This window comes from Sorex fumeus, unplaced genomic scaffold (assembly GCF_029834395.1).
Source record: "Sorex fumeus unplaced genomic scaffold, SorFum_2.1 ptg000264l, whole genome shotgun sequence".
In the NCBI taxonomy this organism is placed as follows: Eukaryota; Metazoa; Chordata; class Mammalia; order Eulipotyphla; family Soricidae; genus Sorex; species Sorex fumeus.
In genome coordinates, this window is record NW_026606321.1 from 4347388 (window position 1) to 4370764 (window position 23377).

General features: G+C 48.5%; 1 protein-coding gene across 8 annotated transcripts in view; it reads left to right on the top strand.

Annotated features, from left to right (window-relative positions):
- The window catches only part of CTNND2 (catenin delta 2), a 958285-nt gene that overhangs the window by 824071 nt on the left and 110837 nt on the right, over positions 1 to 23377 (top strand). For all 8 annotated transcript variants that reach the window (XM_056109040.1, XM_056109043.1, XM_056109042.1 and 5 more), the window contains 2 exons: positions 5057 to 5242; positions 21758 to 21931. In XM_056109040.1, coding sequence (XP_055965015.1) covers positions 5057 to 5242; positions 21758 to 21931 — 360 coding nt within the window. The remainder of the gene's footprint in view (positions 1 to 5056; positions 5243 to 21757; positions 21932 to 23377) is intronic.

The window sequence follows — 23377 nt, forward strand, 5'->3', positions numbered from 1 at the left end:
ACTCTTTGCTGACCTGTCATGGTCCCGCAGTAACAGCCCATCCATCCAGTCACTGTGTTATCATCTTCAGAGATGGAAAATAACAGAGGAAAGACTTAATCCTCCCCTCTTGTCAGCACCCTTGATGACCATGGTAGACCTTTTAATTTCATTGACAGGAAAATTAGGTCCCTCCAGAAATGACCATTCTATATGCCTTGAGGATTCCAGGGGGCCTATTAACATCAGAGACACATGGTATTTTAAAGAGCTACAGAATGCAATCTACTCAAGCCATGGGCTGTGGATCTGTCTTAATATGCAGTGATAAGACTAAGGCAGTGGGACATTAAAGCTCTTACTGTAATAGGTATGGAGAGCTTTCATTCTGCTGGGTCTTGTTGAAAATAAGAGTCCGTTCCCACTTCTTTTATTTTATTTTATTTTTTCTTTTTGAGTCACACCTGGCGATGCATAGGGGTTACTCCTGGATCTGACTCAGGAATTACTCCTGGCGGTGCTCGGAGGACAATATGGGATGCTGAAAATTGAACCTGGGTCAGCTACATGCAAGGCAAATGCCCTACCCACTGTGCTATCACTCCAGCTTCTCTGTGCCCTCTTCTTGCCTGGCTGAGTTCCATGTCCCCGCTAGGAGGTCAGCTAGCCTTCGGGAGCCTGGTTCTAGACCAGCATGTGGCAGACCCGGGCATCTTGGTACCTGATGTGCCCCCAGGACTAGATTCCTAAATCTCTTGGAGAGACTCTCTCTTCATATTCACACTTTCCCCTGGAAGTGAACAATGGGATCACTGGAACTGTGGCTCATCGAATCTTCCCTGTCTACTGACCTGACACAAGCCCTGAGCTTGAGTCAGGGCAGAGCTCTGGTAACCCAACAGGAGTTCACTTCCTGTGGAGCCCAAGGCACTGGATTCTGAGGAAATGAAGTGTTTCATTAGCCCAGGGAGACGGGAGGCCAAGCTCAAATCTGTCTCTCTAATCCTGGGACTAAGCGGGGTTATGAAATGAAGGGGGCAAGGCAAGTGTGGAAGAGGGTGGTTTGGGAGGAGCTCATGGGCGAACTCCATAGCAGTCCACAGGAGGACCACTAGCTGGTTCATCCTCTGTGTGGGATTTCTTTCTGGATCAGGCTCTGGAAATCATTTGAATTGTCTGTTGGTTCTACAGATGGGTGAATTGGGGTTGTCTGGGAATTGGAGTCACTCAGACCCCAAGTCTGTCATCAGTGCATGCATTCTAAGAGCAGATGTGGACAGAATATTAGGCTCCATCTGAAGCAGCTTGGGGGAGTCTTGCTCTGCAGTTTCTCCACCAGTGCTGAAGAGAAGACATACCCCGGTGACCCCAACATTGCCTCAGGAGGACCATGCTAAGTATTGACAGAATCGAAGCTGATCAACTAGTTTTGCACTGCTCTGCCAGCCAGAACGTGCTGTGGAGTTTTACCTAGTTATTACCGGCACCAAATTTTCCACTCTGCCCCTACTGCTCAACTACTTCTAAGCTTGCCCGATGACAAATTGGAGAAGAAAGGAAGGAAGCATATCCCCTTTAAGGCTGACAGAGTCCAGAATAACAGAGTGTGGACCCCTCCCCAGCTCTCAGCTTGGCCCTGTGATTGGGACAGTTCGTTGGCGGGAACAAACATATCACCTGGCGGTGTCATGCACCTCTTTCAAATGAGCCCTTTCTAATCGAATCAGAATCACCCTGGTGACTCAGAGTAGCTGGAGAAACTGCTGCCAACAGCAGCAGATGTCAGAGCAAAGCCCCACGCTGCCACATGCCTTCTTCGGGGTCCCAAAGGACTTTTCCTTTTTTTTTTTTCCGGCCCTTCAGCAAAAAGCACTCAAGGCTCAGAGAGGCATAGAGGAGCTAGGGCGTCTACGTTGCAATCCCCTGAGCCAGCTTCTTCCCTGGGATCATGAGGTACGATAGCCCTGGAGGCCCCTGAGCATTTCTAGGGTGGCCCTGGGGGTCCCCAGCCCCCCCCCGGGATTTGAGCAGCTGAAATCTCAGACTTTAGCAATGGCAGTTGGCTGAGTCCCAACAGGTGTGTCTCGCGTAAGCCCGAGCACTGCGTCCGGGGTTCAGACACAGGCTTCTAAACTGTCCCTTCTCAAACCAGACCAGGCTGCTAGAAGTTTAGATAAAGGAGAGTTGAACCCCCAAAGCCTCATCTGTCCCCCTGGAGTACGTCTTGTGCCGCTTCTTTTCCTTCTGTCCCTTCACCTTTCCCTTCTTTCTCCTCTTCTGCTTTTCCTTCATCCCAAATTCTTCTTCCCTTCTGCTTCTCCTCGGGTAGATGCACACAGTTCGACCCTCCTCTGCAGGTTTTCCCCCTGTGGTTGTTTTGATGAACAGAGATGGCGGCCTGGAGCCAGCCCCTGGGGAGGGAGAACAGCCCTCAAGGAGTCTATTCTGAGTCTCGGTGATGTAAGCAGCACCCCTTGGTGCTGAAGCGGGGTCACTGTGCCCTGGTCCACGCATGTCCCTCACAGCGAGACGTTCCTCCCTTTTAGGCCGGCATCTGCTTCTCTGGAATCATGCTGGGGGCCTTTTCTTTGCCACCACAATGATGCCTAATATAGAAAAATAAGCTTGGCTCAAAGCTTATGGGATTAGCAGCCCATCAAACCTTGAAACACTGACAAGGAAAGTTCTAGAAGGGCCAAGTCTCCAGGGACAGATCCTGGAAAATGACTGTTTTCTGTGTGGATTTTTACACCACCCCAGCAGTCAATGACATCAAGCTAGAACTAAACCCTGGTCACCCTCCGACCCCCACCCTGAACCCCACACCTGGCTCCAGTTCCAGTCCAGGACCAGGAGAGGTGGTGCCACCTGGTGTCCGTTCCAGCAGCTCTCAAGGGCGTCCCCTTCATCTGTAAGAACCAGGTGGCCTGCCCTGGCCAGTGTCTATGCTGAGCCATCAAGGGTGACTGAGCGATGCCAGGCAGAATGGTCAGTGAGTGGCAGTCAGACCTCAGCTCAGCATTGCCACTGTCATTCTGTCCTCTCAGCCCACAGGGAGCTTCCTTCTCAGTCGCTCCCTTTGAGTCCTCCAAGCCGGGATGATGATCAGAAGGATGATGCATGGGCCAGATGCTTGGGGAACCCCGCCCCCTCCAATTCCTAGCTGAGGTAGTCTCTTGGGTGCTGTGGCACTGGGAGAGGGGCACCATGGCAAGCACGGGGTGTGAACGCAGCCCTTTGCCGGGGAACACACAGCTCGTTCCGTGGTCGGAATGGAAGTGGTGCGAGAGCCCAGTTCTGGCCACGGGTCCTGGACATCCACGCTGTTCTTGCTCCACCCGTCTCAGGCCCCTTACAGCACTGCCGTATGCCAGGCTCTCAGAGGCTGTATTTCTGTCTGTCGTTCCCGACACAAATAGCCACAAGGATGGAGTCTAGAAAACAACCGGATTACTAGTGGCAGAGACAGTGAGATGGGTAAGGTTCTGCCCTGTCACGCAGCGGATGCAGGTTCAATCCCTGCCACTGGCAGGGGCAATCCCTGAGCACAGAGCCCAGGGGAAGTCCTGAGTCCTGCTGGGGTGACGCCCAAACCAGAAGCACACAGAGTTATGGTCTTCCTGTGTGGCAGGTCTTAGAGGTCATCGTCGTTTCGATGGGGCTGCCTTCCTCTGGGGTGTCTGCGGAGCTCCTGTGTCTGCCCTGTGCCAGCTCCTGGGTCTCACACATCCATTGGCTTGTGGCCTCCTTCCCGCAGCCTCAGAGCCTGGACCACTTTCTTCTCACATCCCTGTGCTCAAGTCCTCCTGCCTCCCGTCCTCAGTTCCAGACCTTGCTGTTTGCATGATCGATCCTGGGTCATCCTGAAAACTACCCCCCTACCCGTGAAGGGCTGGCATTTAGCAACCTTCATTCCCTCTTGCAACCCCACGTTCCCATCCCTCAACTGACTCACACATGCCAGAGAGGAGCTGTGGACAGCATTGGGGACAGAGGCCCGGGAGACTGCTCGTCACTCTCTGTGCTCCAGTCCCAGACTCCACCGGGTTCTGCCATTATGATTGCCTGATAGAAGCTAGTTCTTCACCGCAATGGAGGAGGCGCTGATAAGACATAGAGCCTGCCAGAGACCTGCCGTCCCACCAGGGAAGAGCTCTACAGTGTAGGGGATCCAGCCCAGCCCAGCCATGTGAAAGGAAAGACAACCAGAAGGGGAGAAGACACCAGGGGTCAAGGGCCAGGGGCATCCGAGGACACGGTTCCAAGGAGTGGGGAAGGGTCAAATATCTGTACCAGAGTCAACAATACCCAGAGCCTGAGAGCCAAACTTCAACAGGCAAACTTGGAAATTTGTCTACCAAGGTGGAGGGGGCTGAAAGGGACTGGAGGGTGGGCCTCAGGGAACCTGGCAAACCCTGGTGGAGAGAAGTTGATGCTGGTGTTGGGATGGGGTTGGAACACAGTGTGTCTAAACAACTCAACTCTGAATATCTTTACAAATGGTGTTGCTTTAGTGAAATTTTTACCAAATAAAATGAAATTAGTCCACACACACACATATCAGTCATATGGAGATACGTGTGCCTTAGATGAGCCCCTGGTTCACCTGAAGCACCCTTGTTTGCACCCCAGAAGGCGCCTGGTGGAGGGTAGATGTCACATCCACTGGTTGTGTCTATTCTGGATTCTGAGCCCAGCAGAGCTCTGTAGGAGGCTGGTGGCTGGGCCCTCTGGCCGCCCTGGGCTCTTTCAGACTCACAGATGGTTCTCATCCCAACTTGTTCCAAGTAACGGCGGCTTGTACGGTCCCAGTGGCCAAGAAGCGGTTTCCTGGGGAAGGAGGGGAACAGAAGTCATTGCTTTAGTGGGCCAAGGAGGGAAGGGTCTTCGAGACTCTGCACTCAGAATGATTCCCGCCCTGGCTATGGAGGGCGTCCGGAGGAGGCAGCAGCTGGACACCCCCCCGGGAGCATCTGTGGATGGCGGTGGCGTTTCTGGGGGGAGGCATGCCAGTTAGTTTTTATTCACGGATCCTCTGTCTCCTTTTGTTTTTGTTTGTTTTTTTGGGGTTCTCCAGACCGTTGAAAACTGTGTGTGCATTTTAAGGAACCTCTCGTACCGGCTGGCAGCAGAAACGCCTCAGGGACAGCACACGGGCACGGATGAGCTGGATGGACTGCTGTGCGGAGAAGCCAACGGCAAGGACGCTGAGAGTTCCGGCTGCTGGGGCAAGAAGAAGAAGAAAAAGAAAGCGCAGGATCAGGTGAGGTGTGCCCACCGGGGCGTTCCCACTCTGTCTCCCAGGTGGGCGACTCATGCCAGGGCAGATAAATCACACTCTGGGCACCTGAAAATGGTGTCTCCCGTGCAGGCAGCCCAGACTCCAGGGGAAGCTTCCGGCACGGAGCATACTCCTGGGTGCCCTGGCCAGCGCTGAGGGTCCAGCCTGGTGCAGGATCTTCTTGGGGTTCATATGCACATCTCTTGGGGTGCTGTTCAGGGCCCATTGTGGGGAGTCGCAGAATAGAAGGTATAAGGAGGAGCTGAGGATAGAGGCCCTATGGGGTGGGTGTGCAGGGGGCCTGGGCAAGGCTGTCCTCTCCTCTGGGAAAGAGGAGAGCAGTCAGAGCTCACATCCTCCCGCCAATGCTGGCTTGGAAGCGGGGCCTGGTTCTGGGGTCCAGAAAGTAGGTCTCAATGGGGCATCACCAGCTGCATGGGCCGCAACCCCTTGCTGGGACAGCAAGCCCGACTCCCTCTGCTGCGGTCTCAGAGTCTGCCCCCGTGAGCCGCCCTCTGTGCCGCCAGCCAGATCCCCTGCCGCTGACCGAGTTCTGGTCACTTCCTGGGACACTGTGGACACTGAGCTCGTCCAGCAGGAAGCCCTGAGGCGGGAATCTCTCCATTTCCAAGTATCTTCCCATTACCCTGAGGCTGGGGAACATCTTCCTCCCAGGGGCCCGGCAACTGCGCTGCAGTCTCCTTCTGGAAGATTCCGCCTCAAACCCCAGGACGTGCTGGGTAGTCCTGTCACATGCAGACTTGACAGTGGCAGGGAGGTCAGGCTGGTTGGTCAGGAAGCCAGTGACCAGAAGAGCGATGAGAGGGACAGTTCTACAGAGAAGGACATGACCCCTGGCCCTGGTGTTGGTGTTGTGCCCGAATTTCAGACCCCCAGCTCTGGAGAGACCAGTTCCACACACAATAATGCAAAAGCAAAGGAATTTTATTGCTAGCCTGAGCTAGGGTCCAAGTCTCATCCAATGCAGTGGAGTCTTGACAAGGACCCCAACTCCAAGTCACAAGCAGTTTATATAGGTTCCAAGGTTGAGCAAGCACTATGATAAGGGTGACCAAGCAACAGTTGTCAGCGATTCATTGTCAGTTTCTGGTTGTTCCAAAAAATGGACATAATGACCCCTCATGACCAGTCAGATGATCTAGCAGTTCCTTCTTTGGGCAGGTTACTCAACTGGGAGTTTACCAGAAATTACAAGTTCAGTTTCTGGGGAACAGAAATGTAGGCCTAGTTAAAACTTAGTTTAGCTGTTATGACATCAGTTTAGTCCTCACATTGGCTGCCTCGGCCGTTCCTGGGAGTGGTGTCCATGTGGACACGGACTCTGCCTGTATTGATGTTTCACTGAGCCATTTTCCGAGTTGAGTAAGATCAAGCGATTCGCAGAATGCTGTGATTTTTGCCAGAAGTCTATATGAAAAGGTACCTGGTTCATTTGTTTTACTTTTTTCCCCACATTCATTCTTTAAGCAACAGAGAGGGGGTTCCTTTAAGAATGTTTGTCCTCCTCCCTCTGCTGTTACAAGTAGGGTCACACATATTGGTTCAGATGCATATTGGTTCAGGCAGTCGCCGGGGTCACCCCTTCAGCTGTGGACCGCACACTTCTTCCGTTGCAATGATGTGGTGACAGCTCACGACTCATGATGACTCTGGAATCCCACTTGGCATAGGGGAGCTACCGAGGGTCTCCCCACCTCCTGCCTCCACGGGCTTCTCTCTGCATGAACAGTTTTGGCTAAAATCACCCTAAGTGAAAGTACTAAAATCATGTGCTTTACTGTGCTCCTTTCGGATCCGGACATATGTGGGGTTTGGTTTGGTGGGATGTGAAGCCACTCCTGGTAATGGTTCAGGGCTGCTCCAAGATCTGCCCAGGAGTGGGTACTGAGGCTACCTACCTGGGGACCATTTGCTGTGCCAGGACTGAGCCAGAGAGCTCTAAGTCTCCAGCCTCAGTCATGATCCTCTGTTCCCTGAAATCTCTCTGGTTTGTCAAAACAGATTTTTCAAAGACTGTGCCTTGATTGCTGCAAAGGTAAAGGTAAAGGTAAAGGCCCTCCCGTTGATCGTCGATTTGCTCGAGCGGGCCCAGTAACGTCTCCATTGGAGACTTTGTTGTTACTGTGTCTGGCATATCGAATACTCTCGGTAGCTTGCCGGGCTCTCCGAGAGGGGCGGAGGAATCGAACTCGGGTCGGCCATGTTGGCCGCTTGTAAGGCGAATGCCCTACCCGCTGTGCTATCGCTCCAGCCCAGGTGCCTTGATTAGGGACTCAATATATCTCATTGATAATGTGTATTTTGTCCAGCTGGTCGATAAGGCACCAGCCTCCCCAGAATGTGTTTCTAGAAGAAGGACAGTGATCACCAGGCAAAAGAAAGAGATGGAATCTTCTGGTGCTTGTGTGTTTGTGCGTGTTCCCCTAAGAACATTTTTGCTTTGCTTTGTTTGGGGCCTCCCTCTGGCAGTTCTCAGGGATCACCCCTCTCTCTGGACTCAGAATCCCTCCTGGCAGGCCCGGGGGACCCAATGTGGTGCCAGGGATCAAACTTGGGTCAGCTGCATGTAAGGCAAGTGCCCTACCTGCTGGACAATTTTTCTGGCTGCTCCCCACGGGTATTATATGGGCAGTCTTTTCAGAAGCCACTTCACAAAAAATATTTGACAAGGACTCATCCGAGTAAACAGTCACTGGCGGAGATGGGAACATTTTCTTCTCTGAACTGCAGAACACCACTGAGAAGTGCATCCAGGAGAGGCTTTGAAGTGAAGGTTCTCTAACCAAGCACAGTAATCTTTGAGGGGGCTTCTTTGTCCAGTATTTGTCCAGGCAGGGACACACAGCCTGGACAAGTACTCTCAGAAACATTTTGGCTTTGTGCTGCCTCTGAGTACAAATTCCTATCTGCTCATTGCATGTTCAGAAATGTAAAATTCCTATCTGCTCATTGCATGTTCAGTAAACTGTTGTCAAATATTTCACACCTTCCCACCCCAGATTCAGTTATGCCTACTTCCTCCGGGGGTCACCACCCTAAGTTTGGGAACCAAGAATGTAAGACACCCTGGAGACCTTCACCTGGGTGGGTCCTCTCCCAGAAATGCACGTGTGGAGACTAAGAACACAGATCCTTGGCCTTGGGCATCTTAGCACTAACTCACTGCACTCGGCACATTCATTTTCAGTATAAAAATCACGGACACGAGGGGCTGAAGTGATAGTACAGTGGGTCGGGTGTTTGCCTTGCATGCAGCCAACCTGGGTTTGATTCTCAGCATCCCATATGGTCCCCTGAGCACTGCCAGGAGTAATTCCTAAGTGCAGAGCCAGGAGTAACCGCTGAGCATCGCCAGGTGTGACCCAAAAGAAACAAACAAATAAATAAATAAATAAATAAACAAAATCATGGACACACTTTCCTGTAGGTCCCTCATGGACAGATGTCAAGAGAAAGATGTGTCCAGGAACTTGGCACCTGGTGGCCTCATCTCCGGGAACGGCCACTGCCCAGTATGCTGCAGCCATGGGCTGGGGGCTTCCGTGGGTGGGTGTCCCGGAGCCTTCCCTGTGGCCCATTCTGGGCCAGGAAGACTCAGCAAACTTGCACATTTCCTGGGTGCTTGGTGTCCATCACTGAGTTACAGGAACTTGCTTGTGTCTCTTGCCCTTTAGGGAAGAACCTCCCTGCCCCCAGGAAGGCTGCACACAGTGCCCGATGGAGTCTCTCCTGGGCAGGTGCTCCCTGCCTGGGGGCGGGGAGGGGTAGAGGGGAGCCTGGAGACTGGGGTCCAAGAAAATAGGAGACAAAAGGGGCTTACTGGTATTTCACCTTTTGTTGAATCCTCCTTCTCTTTGGTGGAATGCTCCTCTTTTTCTTCTTTGGGATAAGGCCGGAATCCCTGCTGTCCTGTTCTTCCTCACTGGGGCTCAAGCAAGGATCAGTGGTAACGGCACGTGGCTGGCTGCTGGCTAGAGCAGGTTGGGGCCTCCCAGACGGGCTGTGGACAGTGAAACCGGCTGAGGAGCAGGGTCCCCCGACTCAGCCTCTCTGCTGCAGGCAGATCCCTGCGGCCATGGCTGTGTTCACGGGGAGCAAGCTTGACCTAGAGGCAGCCATGCTTACCTGAATCTAAAGAGCACTGGGCTGTGACGTGAGGGCAGTGCCATGCAGTCATCAACCCTGCTGGGTCTTCTCCAAACAGAACTTCTCCATCTTGAGACCAGAGAGAGAGAGAGAAAGAGAGAGAGAGTGGGGGGAGGGGGAGAAGGAGGGGGAGAGAGAGTCAGAGGGAGAGAGGTAAAAAGATAGGGAGAGGGAAGGAGAAAGGGAGAGGGAGGGGGAAAGAGGGAGAGAGGCAAAGAGGGAGAAGAAGAGAGAAGGGAGGGAGAGAGAGAGGGAGGGAGGGAGAGGGGAAATAGGGGAACAGAGGGAGAGAGAGAGGGCAAGTGTGAGAGGGAGAGGAAGAGGGAGGTAGAGGGAGAGAGGTAAAAAGAGGAGAGGGAGGGAGAAAGAAAGAGAGGAAGAGAGGGGGAAAAGAAGAGAGGGAGAGAAGGAGTGAGGAAGGGAGAGAGAACGAGAAAGAATGCAGGGGTTAAAGCACTTTCCTTACACATGGCCAGCGGTTAGATGCCCAGAACTACATATGTCCCCTGAGCACCATCAGGAGTGACTCTGGAATACAGAACCAGGAGTAACCCCTGAGCACCTCTAGGTGTGTCCCTTTCCTATATCTCAGCTCTCTGACCTAGCAGTCCAGGGGTCCCTCAGAGAGGAGCTGGGTCTGCTGGAGAGTTCAACAGAACCTGGGGTCCCCCCCACAGCCACCCCCTGCCCTGGTTGGAGCATTCGAATGTTTGCATGCATTGTGTCACCTGTGTGGGGAGGGCATAAGCTCCCGGTAAGAATCCATACATGATTCTCTCAGTCATCTCACACTTGCCTCTTTCGGTCGCACTAAAGTGGTCAGTTTAAGACTCTTGCTCTTCTACATTTTGTTCTTTAGTTGCTGGAGTCAAATGTATGGATTGCACTCTCTCTATATATATATATTATTCTATTATATATTGGAGCGATAGCACAGCGGTAGGGCATTCGCCTTACAAGAGGCCAACATGGCCGACCCGAGTTCGATTCCTCCGCCCCTCTCGGAGAGCCCGGCAAGCTACCGAGAGTATTCGATATGCCAGACACAGTAACAACAAAGTCTCCAATGGAGACGTTACTGGGCCCGCTCGAGCAAATCGACGATCAACGGGAGGGCCTTTACTTACTTACTTATGTAATATATATTGTATGGGCTGTAGCGATAGCACAGCAGGTAGGGCATTTACCTTGCAAGTGACCAACATGGCCGACCTGAGTTCGATTCCTCCGCCCCTCTCAGAGAGCCCGGCAAGCTACCAAGAGTATCTCGCCCCCATGGCAAAACCTGGAAAGCTACCTGTGACATATTCGATATGCCAAACACGGTAACAAGTGTCACAATGGAGACATTACTGGGCCCACTCGAGAAAATCTATGAACAACAGGAGGACAGTGACAGTGACAGTGACAGATATATTGTATATATTATATATTCTCTATATTATATATATAATATATTACATATATTTCAGAATTCTGGCAGGAATCTGGCAATCCTGGCAGTGCTTTGGGGGGACTATATGGGATACTGAGGGTCAAACCCAGGTCAGTCACATGCAAGGCAAGAGCCTTACATGCTCTATGATCTCTCCAGTCCTTGGACTGCCATATATTTTTTATTTTTATTAACTTTATTAAAGTCATTAGTTTAGTTGCAGTCATTCAATATTCCAGCACTAATGCCACAACCATTGCATCCTCCCACGACCATTATTTCCAGTTTTCCCAATTACCCCTTGAGCCTTGAGCCTGTCCCCATAACAGGCCCTTAGTAATTTATTTTACATTATTGTTATAAATAATCTGCTAAAGGGATGATCAAAAAATGTTTTCAGGGGCTGGAGAGATAGCACAGTGGGTAGGGCATTTGCCTTGTACTTGACCAACCCAGGTTAGATTCCCAGCAACCCGTATGGTTCCCTGAGCACCACCAGGAGTAACTCCTGAGTGCACAGCCAGGAGTAACCCCTGTGCATCACCAGGTGTGACCCAAAAAGCAAAAAAAAAAAGTTTTCCTAGAAGAACACTAGTGAAGATTGTTATATCTCACCACGGACGCCTTAAGCCCTTGTATTAGAGATCACTAAGATGGTGTCACAAGCTGAGCTTCCTGTGTGCACATCTGGATCTTGTTGATTGGGATTGCTTGCCTTCTGCTTGACACCCATCTGATTGGGCATGCAACTCATGGTGTATCAGTTTTAGAGAGTTTGACATCTCGGGCAGCCAAAATCACGGAGCTGCACACTCCAGAGCACCAAAACTTTCCAACAGGGTGATACAGTTGGAGTTAAATTCGTAAGTGACTGGTGTCTCTGGGGCGCGTGCATAACTGCCAGGCTTCTGGAGGTCCAGGGAGATGGGGGGAGGTAGCAGGGAGGTAGCCCTTCCCTGACTCTGTGAAAACTGGAAATTTCAGTTACAAAACCTGCATACCTGAGTGTTTGAACAAATTAATTTCTGGCTGAGGCTTGTCGGAGCAGTGGGGTCCAGCTGGGAGCATGGTGGCGATTGTGTAGGGTGGAGTTTTTCAGCTGCCAGGGCTGTTTGGGCTGCTGGGGATAACCTGCCCCCGCCCCCGGGTTACCCTGAGATGACTCAGCCATGTGCGGGATCCAGGAGAAATTCTGCCAGTTGTAGATCTCTTTCGAGATTTATTTCTGAGTCTCTGGATCATGGCCAGTGAAAGAGCTTACAAGGTGCCAAAGGTGGTTTGTGGACATGACTAGACTGCCATGTTTTATTTATTGATTTATTTATTTAGATTTTTTTTAATGTATCACTATGAGGTACAGTTATAGACTTACAAACTTTCATGCTTACATTTCGGTCATGCAGTGTTTGGGTACCCATCCCTCCACCAGTACCCATTCTCCACCACCAATGTTCCAGTATTCCTCCCATCACCACCACCCCCCTACCCCCTATCCCCCACTGCCTCTGTAGCAGGTGTATTTCCTTTTGCTCTCTCTTTTTGGGTGTTGTAGTTTGCAATTCAGGTATTAAGTGGCCATCATGTTCGGTCTGTAGTCTACTTTCAGCATGCATCTCCCATCCCGAGTGGGTCCTCCAAGCATCCTTTACTTGGTGTTCCCTTCTCTATCTCAGCAGCCTTGTCCCCCAGCATGTGAGGCTGGCTTCCAGGCCGTGGAGCGATCCTCCTGTTCCTTATCTCTACTATCCTTGGGTGTTAGTCTCTCATTCTGTTACTTTATATTCCACAAATGTAGACTGCCATATTTTACACCAAAAAAAAAGTAATATCGCTGCTGGGTAAAGCCCTCTCTTTGTCACGTGATGCCAGTTGTGTCTTGGTAGAGCCATCACTGCCTTTGCCCACACGCTCTGCTGGCCCATCTGGACATCCTGAGTCCCAGCCTCTGAGCCTTTGCTGGTTCTACTCCTCCGCCAGGACCCCCTTCTTCCATTCCTGGGGGGATCATCCTTGAGGATCCCATAAAAGTGACCTAATCCCACTCAGGGCACCCCTAAAGTACATCAGCCACCACTCTCTGTAGGACGACGACTTCCCCACAGCAAGTACTTGTGTGTCCTTGGCTGGAGCTATCGGTGTCACCGCCTGTCCTTGTGGGCCCAGGGAGCATGATGATGGCCGAGCAGGCCCTCGTGGTTCTGACTGCTGTGTTGTATGTGGTCCCATGCTCAGTGCTCAGGGGGCTTAGTTCTTGCAGACATTCACAGCAACGACTTGTCCCAAGCGTTTGCACACCTGCCCTTTCCACTTGTAGCCCCGCCTGTTCTCCAGCATTCCAGGCTATGATTTGCTCTGTGGCACAGGCGCAGAGACCCCACAGCCACAGCTGGGGACAGCTTCTCTCTTGCCAGCATTCCGAGAACCTGGGGCTGAAGTCAGCAGGTCGATGGATGTGCCCCTGCGGCCCACAGCAGGTAGCCCGCACCCTGTCTGAACATTTTGCTCCTCGTACACATCATAGACCCAACTGTGACATGTTACAGCGTCCTGCCTTCTAAAAGTCTGCCTCAGATAAGGTGGACTTTGTGTCATTGTCACGTCCTCAGTCAGGGTCTCCCACTGGGCCCAGAAGGCTGTATTGTCCCCCAGCAACAGTTTGGAAGCAGTGAGTGTCCCAAAGTGATGTTTTTTTTGTTTTCTTTTTTAAATTTTTATTAGTGAAACACCATGAGGTACAGTTGTAGACTTACAAATTTTTGTGCTTGGGTTTCAGTTATACAATGATCGAATACCCATCCCTCCACCAGTGCCCATTTCCCACCACCATGGATCCTAGTATCCCTCCCACCCCCCATCCCCCCATCTACTTTCAGCATGCTTCTCCCATCCTGGGAGGATCCTCCCAACACCCTTTATTTTGTACTTCCTTCTCTCTTTGAGCTGCCTTTTCCCCTAGCATGTGTGGCTGGCCTCCAGGCCATGGAGTAAACCTCCCGGTACTTATCTCGGCTATTCTTGGGTGTTAGTCTCCTATTTTGTTACTTTATGTTCCCCGGATCCAAAGTGATGTTTGACCATCTCTTTGACTGCTGGGGGTGTGTGGAATTCACATTAATGGTTCATTGGAATTTCTTATTTCAGAAGAAATTCATATCCATATATATGGACCTAAATGAGTATTTGTACAGGCACATAACATGCATATATACAACATATCAGTGACGTGTGAATGACAGAGCAGTAAGCTATAAGAAAAAAACAAAGCTTATGCCTGTCCTGTGGCCTTCCCCAAGCCACAAATATCTCACAAATCTCTCCACCTTTTCCTGCTTAGCTTTGTTTATCCCTTAAAAACCCTACTGTGCAACGTTTTATAGACCAGAGGGCCCCACACTTTTTTGACCTGTCACCTTCTTTTCAGGAAAGACCGCCCCCCCCCACACACACATACATACACACACATGCACATACTCCAGAAATCTTCCTTCTATAAGTGAACTAACATAAAGCCCTGCTTCACCCAATTGCACCCAAGGCCATCCCACCCCCTGCATCTCTGCAGCACTGGGGGAAGAGGGTGTGTATCTTCTCGGAAAACTCTGGCAAAGAGGAGACACATCTAATCCATAGCATTATCCACAATTACCCAAAACAGTGGTTTAAATTTCTCTAATCCTCAGCTTCCCAAACTCTTAACTGTATGTTAAGATTCTCAATTCCTCTGAACAAGATAATGAGTAAGAAGCATGTTCCTATCTCTGGCATTTTCCCCTGCATATACGTGAATGAACAAAGTACAGTTTGAAATTTTAAGTGAATCTAGGAAAAGTCAAGAACTGCAAGAACTTTTGCAGCTTAGAGAGAGAGAGAGAGAGAGAGAGAGAGAGAGAGAGATTGGGACCAGAGAGATAATGCAGTTGGCAGCATGCTTGCCTTGCATGCGGCTGACCTCAGTTCCATCCCCAGCACCCCATTTAGTTCCAAGCCCAGAGCATCACTGGATGTGACCCAAAATCCAGAAAATAACAAGAGATAAGAATATGCACCAAAAAACTGAGGAACATTTATTTAAATCTCGAGCATGAGGCACAAAATGATGAGGAAGAGATATTTTTGCCGAAAATGTCCTCAGTGCTGGAAGAAAGCTGTTTCAACGACAAAGACCCTTCCTCTTTTTCTGTTGCCTTAATATAATCCATGCTTAATTTTTAAACTGCAACTTAGAGAATGAAAATAAACAGACACACACGTACAGTCTGCAAGCATGTCACAGAACCTGACAGTTGTGTAGAGTGCCCTCAGCCGGCCATTGCTTTCACAGACGTATTGTTTTCCTACTTCAGATTATTAAAGAACCTTTGGATGTATACCCCGAAGGTTTGTTTCATCCAACATAACACAGTTGGCCTAAGGCTTGTGGATTTTATCCTCTGTTCCTAGGACTCAGTAGCTGAACCATTTGTTTTGACTGTGTGAAAGATTTAGGCAGTTTAGTCAAGAGGCCTGTTTGGAAGTGGCAGGAAAAATGCATCCTGTGCTTGGCTTTATCCAGGACATAGTCCCACTTTGGTAAAGGAATGGCATCCCCCTGAGTTTCTCCTGGACCCTCCTTCTCAAGGGGAAGCATGAAAGTGTTTGCGGGCACAGAGGACTTTGGTGACTTGCCTGGGATACCAGCGTCACACTTGGAAGGTGTTGAGTCTCTTGAGATTCCCGTTCTGAAAAATTCTGGCCTTCTTCGAGGTGATGAAAATGCTGTAGTTGATGGGCAATTGATATTTCTTTCTGTATTCACTCAAGGAGAGTTTGAATCCAGCACCCAGGCAGAAACCAGCTGCACGGGTTATTTTTTTTTTTAGGTGAGACACATAGGTTAGAGTTGCGGTACTTACAGGGGTCATTGTGGGGTATACACAAGTGCCCCCATCACTTCTAGGTGGTGGTACTCATGCATCCTTCACTGCAGTCACTTTCCTTTGTTGCTGTGATTGCTTGTAGTTTCAGCAGAGGTGCCTGGATTGTACTCAGTACTTTGGGGACAGCGGGGATTTGAACTGGTAAACCTTTAAAAGGCAAGTGCTCTAAGCCCCTGTGCTATGAGAAGTTGTAAGTGGCTTCCATTTTTTCATTTATTTGACATTTTTATGTTTAAGAAGCGGCCACTTCACCTACGGTTTTAAAATTGGAAATCAGCTTCAAAAACCAGTTTATCCTGAGGCTGAAGAGAAAGTAGAGCAGGTAGGGCATTTGTCTTGCTAACAGCCAACCCAAGTTTCATCCCTGACATCCAGTATGGTTCCCCGAGCACCTCCAGGAGTAGTTGCTGAGTGGAGAGCCAGGAATTATCCCTGAGCACCATCAGGTGTGGTCCAAACCATCCCCCTCTCCCCGTCCCCCCCAAAAAAAGAACCAGCTTATCTTGGTGTGAAGTTTACTTAAAAGTAAGCAGACTTTAAAAAATAGAGAACATTTTTCAGACCTGGAAAATGAGCACTGTTTTCTTGGAAGATAGCACAGTGGGTAAGGTGTTTGCGTTGTGCACGGCTGACCCAGCCGACCGGATTCGATTCCTCTGCCCCTCTCGGAGAGCCCTGCAAGCTACTGAGAGTATCTCATCTGCACGGTAAAGCCTGGCAAGCTCCCTGTGACGTATTCAATATGCCAAAAACAGTAACAACAAGTCTCACAATTTGTTGAGACGTTACTGGTGCCCGCTGAAGCAAATCGATGAACAACAAGAGGACAGTGCTACAGTGCTACAGTGATCGAGTACCCATCCCTCCACCAGTTCCCATTCTCCACCACCAATGTTCCGAGTAGCCCTCCCACCACCCCAGCCCATCCCCCCCCCGCCTCTGTGACAGACATAAACCCTTTTACTCTCTCTCTCATCTTGTTATAGTTTGAAATACAGGTCCTAAGCGGCCATCAGGTTTGGTCCATAGTCTACTTTCAGCGTGCATCTACCATCCGGAGTGAGCCCTCCTGGCATCATTCACTTAAAGGTCCCTTCTCTATCCCAGCTGCCTTTTCCCCCAGCATGTGGAATGATCCTCCTGGACCTTATCTCTATTATCCTTGGTTGTTAGTCTTCCATTCTATTACTTTATATTCCACAAATGATGCACAGGTTACCTTTGAAATGCTTCTTTATCTTAATACTGACAGAGCAGGGATGCATCAGCAACCGGAAATAGCCCACACTCCCTTTCATCTCTAGCTGCCATTCCTAAGTTTCAGTATTCACATGGGTTGTCTTTTTATTTCCTTCCAAGTCCCTTTGTTGCCATTAAGATGGTAGCAGAGGTATTTAAGAGCTACATAGCTCATGTGTTGAAGCTGGAGAAAATTGTCTACTGATTTAGCTCTTTATTCCATTCCATTGTGTGGGAGTTATCAAGGAGAACGAGGAAATACTGACACAGCTGCTCTCTCTGTCTTTCTTGGGTTTCCTGTCCTGCTTTGTAGTAAGCATGCAGATGCTACTTCCGCATCCTCCCCCATTCTCTGGGTTCTTAACAGAGGCAGGAAATCTCATCTGGGTCTTCCCTGAGCTTCATCATCTGATTCTTCCCTGAATTTTACTCAATCTTTAGAGGAAAAAAAAATGATAGCTTCAAGGTTTTAAAGAGATGGGAAGTTAGAAAAGGGGTGAAGAAAGAAATTGTTGATTCCCCATTGCAGATAAAAAGACTCCGTCTCTGAGAAGGCAGTGCCCATCTTCAGAGCCTCCCCATCAGACCAACAGACTGGGCTCAACCCTCTTCCCGGAACACTGTTTCTCTCCTGAGCCAGGGCCCATTTCAGATCATGAAAGAGGATCCCATGACTGGGCCCCTTCACTGTGGGAGCTGAGTTTTGTCTGTTTGTGTTTAAGGGGACATGCAGGTTCCACTGGGAAGCCATGCAAAGGGGTAGACTCAACTTGAACTGGTGAAGGGTAAGACTTTGGTGGGAAGTGAGGAGTGCCACTCAGTGTGTATCCTGGTTAGGACATCACAGTTGACTCACTGAAAAGTACCCTGAATGGATTGTCCCACGCATGTCCAGGATCTGTCCAACCATAGCTGAGTTTTTGCCTTCACTCAAACTAAGCTGCATTGGTGTTGAGGGGAATAGGCATGCATTCTCATGTTTTCTCTGGAAAAATGAGTGATAAAATGTTTAAAATTACTTGTGGAGGGGCCAGAGTGATAGTATAGCAGGTAGGACATTTGCCTTGCATTCAACCAACCTGGGTTCAATCCCTGGCATCCCATAGAGTCCCTCAAGTACCGCCAGGAGTGATTCCTGAGTGCAGAGCCAGGAGTAACCCCTGAGCATCACTAGGTGTGACGTAAAAAGCCAAACACAAATATTACTTGTGGTAAATAAATAACTTTACATTATCTCCATCAACATCTCCCTTTTTATGTTCCAGGGAGCTAATGTAAGCCTCTATTCATTCCAGTAAAATTTTCAGAACTGAGGAACTTATCTTCCCATGGATGGTTTTATTTTCATCTGTATACATAAACACAGATATGTCAGCACATACAGTTATCTGCAAGAAGGCTTAGTATATTTCATAGTGATTTTTTAAATTTTTAAAATTTTTTTTCTTAAATTTTTATTAGTGAAACACCATGAGGTACAGTTGTAGACTTACAAATTTTTGTGCTTGGGTTTCAGTTATACAATGATCGAATACCCATCCCTCCATCAGTGCCCATTCTCCACCACCACTAATCCCAGTATCCCTCCCACCGCCCATCCCCCTCATCCCACCCTACCTCTGTGGCAGGGCATTCCCTTTAGAGAACAAATTTTTTTTTAATTTTTTAATGAATCGCCATGAGGTATAGTTACAGACTTACAAACCTTCATGAATACGTTTCAGTCATAAAATGATAAAGTACCCATCCCTCCACCAGTGCCCATTCTCCATCACCAATGTTCCTAGTGATTTTTAAGCAACCATTAATAAGCAACTAAATAAAAATACTTCAAAACGAATTATAAGGGAATTCATTGTTTAAGTTATAGTTGTTGTTCTCAAAAATGCTAAGTGAACATTTGCTACTAAGCATCATTTGACCACCGAGACTGCATTTGCCCCTTGACCAGAGGTCCATAATGGCCCCAGCATGTCTGAAGCTGACTTCATAGATACCCCCAACCCCAGGGCTGTCCTCCCTTATATCGTGAGTCATTCCTGGTACCAGGACATGAAGCTGGGCATCACCCAGAAGGACTCCTAAGTGGATGATGAGGCTGGAGCAAGGCCCCCCACCCTACCTCCAGAACCCCACTGAGCATCATCACCAGCTGGGGTCACACTGAGATCCAGTAGCACAGCTTCCCAACAAGCTGTACCAGGACTCTGGAGGGCCATGGCTTGCTCCTGACTCAGGGTCCCCCAATACCTCCCTCACACAGATTAGGCAGAGAATAAGAGAATGACCATAAGAGAATGACTGAATCACCTCTGAGACCTCCATTCCCATCTCTATGGCCATCCAGGTACCATAGGTCCACCTCTGGTCATGCTCCTGGCATCTTGTTGAGTCCAGTAACAGAGTCCCCCTCTGACTTTCTATGGGGGGTTGAGGGGTGCACTATGCTACCCCAGCCGGCATCTTCATGCGGTTGACAGGGATCAGAGAGTCTCACAGACTATGGTACTGGGGTGCCTGGGGAATCTCCCATTCCAGCCTCCATCTTCATGCGGTTGGCAGGAATCAGAGACTGTCTCACAGAGGTTCCCATGGAATTTAGCTGCAGCTATATCACTGTTGAGTGGGAAAATGTGAGTGACCCCAGGAAGAAGATCTAAGTGACCCCTTGTAGCCTCTGGTTCCCCTCCTGCAGAAGAGATCCCTGGTAGGTAAAAGTCATTAGCCCAGTGGTTCCCGCTGCCCCAAGACCTCCTGACAGCACTTCTTCCTGGACTTGAAACCCATGACATCCTTGGAACTGCCTCATTAGGTGCCATGTAGGCATCTGTAAGCACCTCTGTGCCAACAGTGTGCTGTCTGATGGGACCGCCATGTGGCCCAGGGCTGCTGATGGGCTGTAGGACATGGTGACTGGCTTTCAGTGCCGTCAGTGAGGAACACAACTACTCTGTGGATTGGCAGCCCCTCCTGGTGTCACCATCCACCATCCATGAGATCCTGGTCCCAGGGATGAATCTGCAAGAAGTAAAGCATGTTTCTCCTGCCACAAAAGCCTCTGGCAGGGTGTGCAGACCTGCCTGCTTCCTCTCTTGGCATGGGAAACAGATGACATTAGCAGGACTTTGGTGTGGCCATGTTGTGTTTGTTTATCTATCTTGGTGATTGACTCAGGATTTGGGAACTAGAATGATGAGAGTGATCGTTGGTTGGAGTGGACATTCCCCTCCAGCCGCAGACTTGAAGGGTGCCTGGCACTCATTGTTAATGATCACTGCACATACCTTTGAAATGCCTTGTTCCCAGAAGGAGTGCCTTGTCTCTCCTGTAACCCTCCGCATCTGCTCCTGTTTGTTCCTAAGGAGAAAAGCAAACCCTCCCCAGACTATGCACCAGCAAGAGTTTAATAGCAACATTTTCATGTGAGCTATGTAATTCAGGTTTTGTTATTTCTTTATCTTTGACTTAATACTTGTTCATTTTGTTACTTTCTCTTATTTTTCACAGAGATCCTTCTGGGGCCTCTCCTTGTCCCCCAGTTTCAATGGATGGTGGCTTTTGGTCTTCTGGGAGGGGGTCATGGTGCAGAAGCTGCTGGGGCTGACCTGGGCTATGACTAGAGACTGGTTCAATAAAGGCAACACCTTAAGGGAAAAGCTGTGAACATGCCATTCTCTTGTCTTTAGTTTTTACAGAAGACGGGCTATGTTTATGATCAAGGAACACAACCATGACTCTGATTATAACAATGTAATCATGTAATATAATAAGAAAATAATGTAACTATTAAACTCGTAATTAAAGTTATTGCAATTTAAATACTTTACATCTGGACAGTGATAATGACAGAAAATGTGAGATGTTGAAATAAATGAAACATTTTATGAATAACTTTTATAATCAGTAGGATTTTAAAGATGGTAAAAAGCATATCTCCCTATACACTCACACACACACGCACTTCTCACCCCTACTCCAATCTTTATGTAGCTTTTATCAGAATCTTTTGCCTGATGGCTACATTGTCTTTCTGACTATTATTTTTAAGAGTGCTCTGGTAATCCTGTGTGTATACTTAAACCATCATTTCTCAACTATTTGTAAGTATTTTTAGTTCCACATTCTCTTGTCACTCATTAGATTCAATTCAAAGAAAATTTAACTATCAGAATTCCCATAAGATCTCGATTCGCCTTTGGTTCATGTCAATAAACCGTAAGAGTGTTCTCTCTTCTGTCGGTTTCATGACCAGAGAAGCAATGAGAGTATTGAGAATCAAGCAACTTATTTACAAGTTATAAGGAGTTGGTTGTAGAGAACACTTATGCACAGGCTGCCCGGTACTTGGTCAATGCTCTGCTTCTAGCATGTGAATCACAGGACGTGCTGCTTTGGTCATTAGGCAACATCTACCATTGCCAACCAAGTAAATCCACCCCACCGCCCCCAACCTGTAGCAGAGTGCTAGAAGCATCATCCAACAGCTTAGCCATGTGACTACACATAGCATTTACTGATGGGTCTACCCCTCTCCACCTGACAGTGCAGACTGGCAGTGGGCACGATGGCTCTTCTATTTTGGGTGACTCCTCAGCTCCTGACACCAACCTGCCATGCGGTCTGTGGTCACAGGATAGGCTCAGAGATAAGTTTTGTTTTCATATGGAATGCTTGCAGAAGGCAGTACTGGAAAGTGGAAAGATGTTAAAGATGTTTAATCTCTTGTTTTTCTTTTCCCAGTGGGATGGAGTAGGACCACTTCCTGACTGTGCAGAACCACCAAAAGGGATCCAGATGCTGTGGCACCCATCAATAGTCAAACCCTACCTCACACTGCTCTCTGAGTGCTCAAATGCAGACACGCTGGAAGGGGCGGCGGGCGCCCTGCAGAACTTGGCTGCAGGGAGCTGGAAGGTATGGTTGGTTCATTACAATAAGAAAAAAGCTGGAGTTATAAGCACATCTCAGGAAATCCTAGAAGCCTAGTTTTGAGAAGTGTAATGTTAATAAAGATTTTAAGGGCATTAGAGAAATATTCCTTACACTAAGCTGTTGGACTTAGAAAGGTATTTCTTCTTTAAAAAATTTTTCATCTTAAGACCTCATGGGTCCTTGAAGATCACTGCAAAATGCGGAATAATAGATATAAGTGCAATCATTGGAAATGCTGTGATATCCTTCCCATTCTTTTTGAGCAATTTCATTTTCAGGGGATATTGTGACATGCTGACATTTTTCAAAGCACTGTTGTTGACTTTTAAGGGAAATAAAACCCAAACACATCATATAATAACGCATGTGACTCCCCATAATACCTTTGGTCAAGTCTCCAAAGGAAAAGAGCCTCTTACAATTTAAAATTATGGACTGTCCGAGAAGAATAGCATAGCTAGGTATATTCTAGACAAAAATGTTTTAAGAGAGGCAGATGTTTGCTTCAGTTGGAGATTAGGAGTTCTTTCTGTGTCCTTAAGCGCATATCTCATTCCTGATTAGTTTTTACAGCAGATTTCCAGAACCCTCATATTGGGATAGAAAAGAATTCAATAGCACAAAGAATTGTGAGTTTCGCCACTGATCACTACAGAACAAACTTGCTTGATAGCATGGAAAAAAGTAATCTCTTAAGAGCACACGAAAGACATAAAAAGAGGGGTTTGGATCTTTGTAACCCATTTTCTATGCATTTAATGGCACGGTGTAGTGTCATGATATTCATAAATTACTCATATTCATATTCAAATTATTCATAAATTCACAAATCACTACTAATTCATTTATCTTGCTTAGCTGTGACATTATAGATACATAGCTACAGACAAATATCAGAATCTCTGTTCCACAGAAAGCACTCACACTGCCCTGAGTGTGTTCCAATCCCATCACTGTTCTCTTCATTCTTATTTTATCTTCAGCATCTACCTCATCACTCCTCTGCATACTCCTCTCTTTGCCCATCACTATAGTCACAGTTAACATCAGTGCCTTCTTCCATCCCAGTTCTTGGGGCCCAGCCTCTAATAAGAACTCTTGTAAAGCTGGCGAAGATGCCACTCACTCTCTGTTTCTCTTGAGAGTCTTCGAAATGAGCACAATAATCTCTCCTTAACTAGAAAGCCTCCTGCAAGATTCAGATTTAAAGATCTCCTGCTTGCAATGCAAGAAAAACTTCCAAAGTAAAACTTCACCAGGCAATTCCAAGGTCTAGCATACCCTGAAGAGGGAATATATCATCAAGAGAGATTGCTTCTTTGAACTAGCTCTTCTTTGAACTCCCTCCCCTAAACTCAGGGGGCTTTGAGTCCCATCAAAGTGGAAGCTCTTTCCCGTTCTGAACCGAGTGCCATTGTGTCTCAGATG